At 36.6% G+C, this 9,780-nt stretch overlaps 2 protein-coding genes and 1 pseudogene across 2 annotated transcripts; 1 reads left to right on the top strand and 2 right to left on the bottom strand.

Annotated features, from left to right (window-relative positions):
* Positions 1-362: 362 nt before the first annotated feature.
* LOC111412876 (glutaredoxin-C11) lies at positions 363-1,030 on the bottom strand. The gene has a single exon (XM_023043747.1). The coding sequence runs from the start codon at positions 928-930 to the stop codon at positions 622-624; it is 309 nt and encodes a 102-aa protein (XP_022899515.1). The 5' UTR covers positions 931-1,030; the 3' UTR covers positions 363-621.
* Positions 1,031-4,058: 3,028 nt separating this feature from the next.
* LOC111412877 lies at positions 4,059-6,194 on the bottom strand (annotated as a pseudogene).
* Positions 6,195-8,267: 2,073 nt separating this feature from the next.
* Positions 8,268-9,774, top strand: LOC111412420 (protein FAR1-RELATED SEQUENCE 5-like). The gene is made up of 2 exons (XM_023043344.1): positions 8,268-8,271; positions 8,647-9,774. Exon 2 carries the CDS (start codon positions 8,673-8,675, stop codon positions 9,630-9,632), a length of 960 nt encoding a protein of 319 aa, XP_022899112.1. The 5' UTR covers positions 8,268-8,271; positions 8,647-8,672; the 3' UTR covers positions 9,633-9,774.
* Positions 9,775-9,780: the final 6 nt, after the last annotated feature.

The following is a 9,780-nucleotide window of genomic DNA, read 5'->3' on the forward strand; positions in this document are numbered from 1 at the left end:
AAAAATTAAAAATTAAAAACCGAAAGATCTTGATATTATCCTGATTTAATGCTTTTAATCTTAAAACCTGCTTTTTCTGTTTGTTCTTCTAGAATTTATACCTCAAATGTAGATTAGTTTCATGGAAGGCCATATTCAGTTGTCTTCTGAATTAAGTTTGTCTGGTTATACGTAGACATCTTGCATCTAATATATAGAAAGATAATTGAAAAGAATATGTTAGGGGAAAAAATCCTACGAAATATCCAACATACACAAGAAATATAAAACTTAATTGCGGTTCACCCTCACATTTGTATCTGTGCATTTAGTTGATACGTTGTCGAAATACTAAGTGTACGGTATAGTATACTCGACATGGTACATTAAAATATTAAAAAGAGCTGGGATTTTTCCGAGGAAAGACAATTTCATACAATTTCTAACTAGTCATTTCCTTGAAGCTAGGATTTTTCATTACAGCACAAGTCACCAAAAAGTTGACTTTGATTTTTTTGTGGGGGTATAGGGTGGTTGGTGGCCAAAGTTTACAAAACCAGGAAGCCCTTAATTACAGTTCACAAGCTTCACATAATAACTATGGCACTAACATAATATATTGGGTGCTAAAAATATTGGTTTCTAAAACCAAATAGCCTTGGCATCAATCAGCTTTTGCTTTAGAGATCCATCAACATGAAGGGAGATGACATCTTTAGCCGAGCCGACATATCGGCCACCAATAAACACTGCCGGAACAGTTGGGTTGCAGCCTAGTGCTCTTAAGGCACACTCCATTTCTCTCCCCTTTGCATCTTGATCAAGCTCATGCACAGCAGGACTTGCACCTAGTTCGTAAAAAAGCGCCTTGATGCTGTGACACATGCAACACGAGCTTTTCGTGAAGATCACTGCAGCCCTCTTCGATGCCAAATCTCTTACTCTGTCCATTAAAATTAAAAGTTTCAGCTAAACTCGACCCACCAGAATGACTAAATGTATCATTGGGATGCTTGTGTTGTTTTGAGGTTTCGGCATCCTTATTTATAGAGGTAGTTGACAATTTAGGATTAAGTTGTTTATCAAAAGGGAAATGAAGAAATATTCAAAAGAAAAGAGGAAGTTCCTTCAAGATATTAGTTTGGATAAGAGGAACTATCTTTGATGATTTGCTTGAAAATGACTCTTTGTGCTGAATCCAAGTTGACACATAGGTATTCGAACCTTTCGGCCTCGTCTGTTAAAGTGTACAGTCGGAATCTTTTATATTGTATTGTCCGGTCACGTCTAGTCACTCGACTTTCCATTTGCCAAACAGTATTTTCCACTATAAGACAAGTTTATGTGCTTTTGAAACTTGATAGGCTGCAGAATTACTGGCATTTGCAGGTGCCAAAGGGCAAGGAGTTTGGGATATATTCTTTTGTATTGAGGGCAAATTCTGTCTCTAGAGGCCGACTTTTCAGAGAAAACTAATATTCTATAATGCAAGTGAACATGTAGCAAGACCAGGTACCTAAAGTTTTCAGAATAACTCACATTTAATTGTGTTTTTGACAGATTTAAGGAATGATATTCGTTATATTTTTTACAATGTCAACCCTCATAATAATTACTACTGCATTCCCAAATCTTGATCCTACTGTTACATTGATACTCCTATATCTCTTTGGTGGGATTGTGGTTATGTTCGGGACCTGGGATATAGGTTAGATAGTTCGATGTAATTTGCCTAACCAAATAGTATTACAAGTGACTTGTCACTTTAGTGAAGACAAAATATTCTGATAGCATGTTTCTTTCACTAGCTCTCAGCAATAGTTTCTTTTTCTCCAAGAACGAAAATAAAAGATTCATGTTGCCGATCCAAATTTGTTTTGTTATTGTCGAGTTAGGTGATGCAAGATCATTGGCTGATGTGTAAAAACTAAAAGGATAAGAGCTTATCCAATTCATTTTCACTTTAGGACCCCTGACAAAAATCATGGCATAAAATTCTCTAGCAGAAGGATTGACAGTAACAAGAAATAAGCATAAGTTGCCAAGTGTAAATCATTTCTTCACATAAGTTACTTAAGTTTGAAATTTTTTTGGAAGATTATATCAGTGCACTGTGCCTGCAGCACTGAATCTTTTTTGGATGATCATCATAACCAGAAAGGAATCCTTGATGTAAAGTTGGATAAATTTGGCATTATTCTCGAGAAACACTCATCCAATATGTAAGATCAATCTCGTTGTGTCCCATATCCAAATTCATAGGTTCTTCAGATTTAAATGTATCGATGAACCAAAGGCATTAGTAAAAAAAAGATTCCCATGAACTCAGTTTTTGAATTTAATTCATACCTAGCTTTGTAAAATTGCACAATTTGTGCTCTTAGAACGTTTTTTGTTGTGCTCAAGTCAAACTCACTTTTTAAGTTACTTTTATCGAACATAATTTTCTAAATCACTTTTTGTATTGATAAAACTTACGTTTCTAGAAAGAAAATTTTATGAACTCAATGCTTTGAATCTTCTCCAAACACAATAGAATTAAATAATCATTGTAAGGGCAGCGGCGGATCCAGCACCCGGCGAGCCCCCGCGGCCGCCCGTGCTGGATCGCCGGAGCTCAATTTTTTTTGTTGTCCAAGTATTTATTTGTTTAGATATATTTCTGTGATTTCCCTTAATTCACACCAACTCCTTCTTGTTCAACTGGTTCGAGCGCCACAGTGGTGAAAAGGGCGTCCAGGGTTCGATTCTCTATTGTTGCATTCCCTTTTGTAATGATTTTAGTATAATATTTTTCACCATTTTGGAGCAAATAGGCATTAAAATTGGTGCAAGGGGAAGATTCGAACCTGTGATCTCCATTAGAATAATGGACAATTTGACCACCATGGTAGTTAATGGATGTTGACAATGCAGGCAACAAAAGTCTATATATTCTTTTATCCCAATGATATACACCCTCCTTTTTAGAAAAATAAAATTCAACCATACAGTGAGATTATTAAAATAATCACTTTTTTTCTATTAAACTGAAATTATTAGTGGATCGAATCAAGAAAGTAAATAATTGGACAAATTTTCAAATTTCAAATTGTTACTCAATAAACATTATTACAATGGTAGATAACGTACACTCACACTTATAATTCAAACTACGATATAAGCCCTAATTTGACCCCCTTTAAAACTTATCAATTTAAATTAAAAAAATTTCTTTTCTATTTTCAACCACACAATTTTCAATAAAATAATATTACACGTAAATCGAAAACTTTTCGTTCTTTTACAACTATCAATTTTTAATTTTTTTCAGAAAAACATTATTTCCCCATTATAAATCCAAATAATGGGGGCCAAACGGGGGTTAAGTAATTTCAACTCACGGCATTGGTTATTATTGCGACCGTCGACAGTCAACGGCCGCCCGTGCTCAATTAAAATCCTGGATTCGTCACTGTGTAAGGGTGACATGGACAACAGATAAGGGGTCTACTCATATCCATGCAAGCAAATTCCAACATGTTTCGACTGGAGACTTGGTTGAAGGAAGTTATCGTATATGGAAGCGAGAGATAATCTTTTAACAAATAAAAAATTATTCTCCAACATGCCAGCATAATTATTTTTCATAATCTTTTAACAAATAAAAAATTATACACCTTTTATCCATACCTTCTTCAACAGATAAAGAATCTTAATTTACAAAAGTTGAACACTAATATGCACCCGTTAAAAAGAATCAAATGATAATAAATGTTGATCTCAAAATCTGTCCGATCAAATGATCATCAATAAGAATTTTTTGTAAGTGTTTTTACTATTACCCACATTTTAATACACTAATTTTCCAACATAAAAAAATCTTTCAGTTTTTTTATTATTGTTTTTTGGAATTGAAGTGATATGGGAATTTGTATGGAAGAAAAAGGCCTCCAATTGGATAAACACCAAACAGCTTTCTTCACCTTAGCTGATGCTTCAACTTGGGACTAGGAAAGAAATCATATTAGCACGTTCAACTAAGCTTTCAAATTAAGTCAAACTTACTCGTAAATAAAATTTTATTTTCAACAAAAATCACTCAAAATATCAGTACAAATCTATACAATCATTTTTATTGACATGTACAAACAAGATCAAGAAACTGAGTGGCGTCTTCTCTTCTGGAAAAGAAACCGATTTTCTAAATTAGCTTTATCCAGCATTTTTTTTTAAATCTTTAATCCGAAACAGCGAATTGAGCTTGCCCAGTTTTTTTGTAAATGATTTGAACAACTTGTTGGCAGGGTGTGACTTCACGAGCTCCTGTTTCATGGAGACGTGGTCTTTTTCAAGATCTGTTAGTCTCATTCTCATTCGTGCAACTTCAAGCTTCAGTTCTCGGTTCTCTCTCCTTACTGAAGCATAATTATCTCTTGGTGAGATGCATCCGCTTCCTGCACCACTCCCCGAGCGCTGTGGGAATTGTCCTTTCAAGCCAAAGAATAATTGATTGTTCCCTCCAACCCCGTTCATTGCATTACGCAATCTGATCTGTTCGAAGTATAGCACTTGGACTGCCATCTGCACTGGCAATCGTTCATTCTGAGCTGCATGGCTGCATGCTTCTTGTGACAGTTTCTTAGAGTCGATTGTTTTGCATAGCCGATAACGTTCCGAGTCCATTATGTTGGGATGAACCTGCCAGTGAGTCACAAATTGTTGATAAACATATTGACATAGAGATGTAAAATGGTAAATAGAAGTGTAAAACAGGCCAGACAAGGCCACATTATTCTTTAGCGTGTTGTCCTATCTATAAAAAAACGAGGCCAAGTTGAATTGGGCTCATGTTGGACGCTTTTCTTCATTTTGCAGAGAGCCAGCTCTATGCAAATTGCAAAATGCACATAGCCAGAAGACATAATTTATTTTATTAAGTCTAGCATGGGCAACGTCCCTAGGCAACCTATCCAATACTAAAGAGATGCATTGTGCCTAATGCTTGAACCTGCCTATAGCTATTTATTGTTTGAGAATGAAAGAGTTATTCATCTCACCTTGAGAAAGATATCTACGGCTCGATATAGTCCATCATAGACCATACAAGCGTAGTCCGGAAGTAATTCTACTAGTGCTATGAACTTTGATGGTGTCAAGTTTGAATCCAATGCTACTTCTGCAAGATAATTGTCCAAGAGCTTCGACACCTCAATTATCGAGCTTTGCTCTGGAAATCCAGGGCTGTCAAAATCATAAACTATCTCACTTTCATCCCTAGGTTGATTATCCTCTTCATCATCCTCATCAAGATTCAAGAAAATCGAGAAAATTCTCAGGACTGAATCTGTGTCATACAACGGGCTCTGATTGTTTCCATTCAAATTTGCAGGAATAAGAATGTCTTCAATAATAGCTTGGTCCAATTTCAGGCCAATCCGCCTCTCCAAATCAGATTTACAAGATGTTGATGCTGATGCTGCTATTGCAGATTTCAATAAACTTGAAAGAATTGCGATAGGAACTGTGCTTTCTCTTGATTGGGTCGGTAGTAAACTAACTACCGTTTCAACAGTGACGCGTTGTTTCTTCTGCAAATCAAGATCTGCAAAACTTCCTTTGAACAGTTGAGGACCCCTTCCTGCAAGGCCTTTTATCAGAATTCAGCCGATCATTTCCTGTTTTAGGCCCTTTGCTTTGACAGCGGTCAAAACTCGTAAGAAGAAATCGAGATTCAGCAATGCCAGCGACTTCCCCCACCAGTCTGAAGGTGTTTCTTCTTCAAAGCTTTGGGTAGGTTTTGAAGGGAAGTTATGCTCCAGCTTTGATAAACCCGATGTTAGCTGTTCCTTACACGCATTATTTGCAGTTGCATTGATTATCCTGTTAACCAGGTTAATGTCTTCGGATATCGGTAAAAGACTTTCACAGAGGTGCAATACAGACACTGAGTTTGATATGTTTGGCAACACAGTATCCTTCAAATATGCTTCAGTTTTACCTTCCAGGTTCTTCTCGGAAATTTCTTCGGTCATTTCCAGGAAATGCGCTGCACATCGCAACATAGCAACATTTGATATTGTAATCTCGAAGTTCACCCCATAACAGAACTTTGCAGCCAACTCGAATGCCTGTGATCCACCAGGAACACCAGGAAGACTCAGCCTCGAAATCTTGGAATCTTTTGCTTCCAACATTAACTTTCTTATTCTTCCACATCGAAAAGCTAGGGGAAACTGCAAAAGAAATACAAAAATCATATTATAATCTTAAGACGACGTTTCTTTTCAACATGAAACTTTCCTGGTCGAAAAAGTCTGCATTCCGTTGTAAATTAACTAGTAAAAATGTGCCTCGCGAGAACCAATTCTTATCCGTTTCTTTCCTTGGGGCGGCACAAGTTTTTTATTAGATTACTATGCCATCTAAAGAATTCAAGGTGCAAGACGATATATAATTTGTAAGTGACATTGTTCTTACTTTGTGAAGCGGAAAACTTGCTGTTCCGACTTCAATGGTTAGGCTACTGGAAACATCGGATATAAGCCTGTAAAACAATTGAATACATGACTGAAAAAATTAAAATTTTCAAAGTGAAGACAAGAAAGGTTACATAAATTATTAATTTGATTTAATAACCAAGACAAAAAAAAATCACCAGCTTCTTTTTACGCATATTTTTCCATGTTGAATTTACTGTAGTCAAGATCATCAGCTTCTTCTTACGCATATTTTTCCATGTTGAATTTACTGTAGTCAAGAATACATGTTTCACAGCTACACTGACTCAAGCACAGTGAAGGCTCCAAACCTATGGACTACGTTATTCATCTTGATCTTAGCTACATAACATGGATGCCCAGTGGAAAACTGAGGACTTATTGATAGCAGACTGACTGTGACAGCTCAATCTTTTCTGCTTATGATATATTTCAGCAAGGCCACTTGTATGTGCACAAATAATTTATCTTATTAGACATTTGATTCCCTCAACTGCATTGAAAGACCTGCGATTCTTGATGTTGGTCGTAAAAAATTCATAATCTAGATTCAGTTTGCACGGATGCATCGGAACTTTTCTAGTAGTGGACAAACAAACCTTGGTCAAACCAGCAAAATGTGAAATCAAACAAAAAAAACTCACAACGGGACTAGATTAATAATGGCTTTTTCATGTCAAATGCTGAATCATTGGAGCCCATTATGTACTAAACAAATCAAGCAATCAGATGAAACTCTATTAACAAATGTGGGAAGATTGAGGACAAAATTTACCATTCTTTTGCGCTGGAACTGCGACGAAACGCCCTTTTCCCTGAAATGGTTGGTTTCAGCCTTTGATAATTTCCAAATTCCCAGAAAAATATCCTGTTTTTATGACTGAACTTTAATCTTGAATGTATATTGATAAAATTAATTACAATACAGCAGTATATTTTTAATGAAGAATCATATTCTCTCTCTCTCTCTCTCTCTCTCTAAACACACTGAATTTGCCCTTTCAAAAGTTAATTAATTTGTTCATTCACACATCTTATCAAGACTAGTAGTAAGCATGTGTGTTGTACATCTTATGTAAGAAATAAATGATGTACGTAATATTTTTAAAGTAAAGCAATTGATAACGTTAAAAGAAAAAATTAAATTATTAAAGCATATGCATATAAAAAAAGTTCAATTAAGCTAGACGTACAGACAACCTTTGACAGAAGCTGTACAGAAGTTTAAGTTATTACTGACGTGACTGGAAGAAACGGGGGGAAATTTTGGTTTCGACCTCATAACCCGCCAAATCTCTCTTCTCCTCCCAAAATGGAAGCCCTAAAGTTGTAGTGGAGATTAGCTGCTCCACTTCTTCGAACTGAAGAGCACCATTTGCTGGACAACCGTCATTCTTCCAGTCGTGCAGCGACTTCACTGTCTTCTCCAGTCCGACGGCCATAGTTTCAGTGTTTGAGCAACCATTTCTGAATCTTCCAGCGGTGCGAGCGACTTCACTGTCTTCTCCAGTCCGACGGCCATAGTTTCAGTGTTTGAGCAACCATTTCTCATTCTTCCAGACCAGAGGAGGTGATTTTCGGTATTATGCTGTAATTTTTTATGTTGTCAAAAAATTGTATGAATGTTGCTGGAATCATACCTTCATATGCAAAGGAATGAACACACACGCACATGTAAATGTATAATTATTGTTGGCAAAACCTTCATATGCAATAGAATATGGTGTAGCATTTTGAACACACACACCACAGAATGTTTATTTGTACATTTGGTAAAAAAGGGATTGCTGTCATTTTTAACAAACCAGAGGAGGTGATTTTCGGTAGTATGCTGAAATTTTTTTATGCTGTCAAAAAATTGTATGAATGTTGCTGGAATCAGACCTTCATATGCAAAGGAATGTACACACACACACACACACGTAAATGTATAACTATTGTTGGCAAAACCTTCATATGCAACAGAATGTGGTGAAGCTGTGACTTTATTGATTGAATGCCAGAGTATATACCTCTTCCATATGGTAATGTGAAGGAAATTTTCGAAACTTGAAAAAAAAGGGCTATTAAGCACCGTAATTGATCACTTTGACGTTGCTATGGTTTGAGACATTTGTTTGCTTAACAAAATTTGCTATATGAAATCACATCCCTGTTGGCTTAACAATTTATTGAAAATCTTGTCCAGCCAATTTGGTTGCAACACACGGAAGTATGGAAGATGCGAATGAAGATCCGTTATTGTTGTCTGATGATGAGATAGTTGGGGATAATATCGATAGTATGGACAGAGAACCGTTAGGAGAAGATAAAGAGGTTGCTCCGGAGGTAGGTATGATTTTCGATGGTGAAAAAGAGTTGTTTGACTTTTATAAGAGATATGCTTATGCCGTCGGCTTTCCCGTGAAGAAAAGGAATTCGAAAAAGGGTGACGATGGAGTTGTTAGATTTATCACATTCACATGTAGCCGTGAAGGACGAAGAGGCAGTAACACAAGTAGTACTTTGAAGCCGCAACCAACAAGTCAAATAGATTGTAAAGCAAGAATATCTGCATCTGCAGATAAAGTTGGGAAATGGAGAATTAACACCGTCTATCTCGAGCATAATCATAAAACAAGTCCTTCGAAGTCGAGGTTGTTTCAATGTAATAGAGAATTGATTGCAAATGCGAAGAGAAAGCTTGAATTAAATGATATGGCAGGAATTCCGTTGCACAAAAGTTACAACTCCGCAGTTGTGGAAGCGGGGGGGTATAATAATTTGACTTATGTTGAGAGGGATTGTCGCAACTATATTGAACAAGTAAGACGGTTACGACTTGGAGAAGGAGACGCCACAGCTTTACAATCCTACTTTTCAAAGATGCAAGCACGGTGTTCGGGATTTTATTTCAGTATGGATTTGGATGATGAGTCACGGTTTCGAAATATATTTTGGCAGATAACAGATGTAGGCAAGCATACAAGGAGTTTGGCGATGTTGTTACCTTTGACACGACGTATCTTACAAATAAGTACGACATGCCTTTCACTCCTTTTGTCGGAGTTAATCACCATGGACAATCAATACTGCTTGGTTGTGGTTTGTTGTCAAATGAGAACACGGGTACATTTGTGTGGTTGTTCAAGACATGGCTCGAGTGCATGCATGGCCAGCCTCCCTACGGAATAATTACGGATCAAGATAGGGCCATGCAGAATGCGATTGAGATTGTGTTTCCAAATACTAAACATAGATGGTGTTTATGGCATATTATGAAGAAGTTGCCAGAAAAATTTGGCTATCATGTTGACAAAGGTTCGATATTCTCATCTATACA

This window comes from Olea europaea, chromosome 16 (genome assembly GCF_002742605.1).
Source record: "Olea europaea var. sylvestris chromosome 16, O_europaea_v1, whole genome shotgun sequence".
In the NCBI taxonomy this organism is placed as follows: Eukaryota; Viridiplantae; Streptophyta; class Magnoliopsida; order Lamiales; family Oleaceae; genus Olea; species Olea europaea.

What these genes read in the sequence shown, in the direction of transcription:
- LOC111412876 (XM_023043747.1), bottom strand. Translation starts at nt 930, where the DNA reads ATGGACAGAGTAAGAGATTTGGCATCGAAGAGGGCTGCAGTGATCTTC.
- LOC111412420 (XM_023043344.1), top strand. Translation starts at nt 8,673, where the DNA reads ATGGAAGATGCGAATGAAGATCCGTTATTGTTGTCTGATGATGAGATA.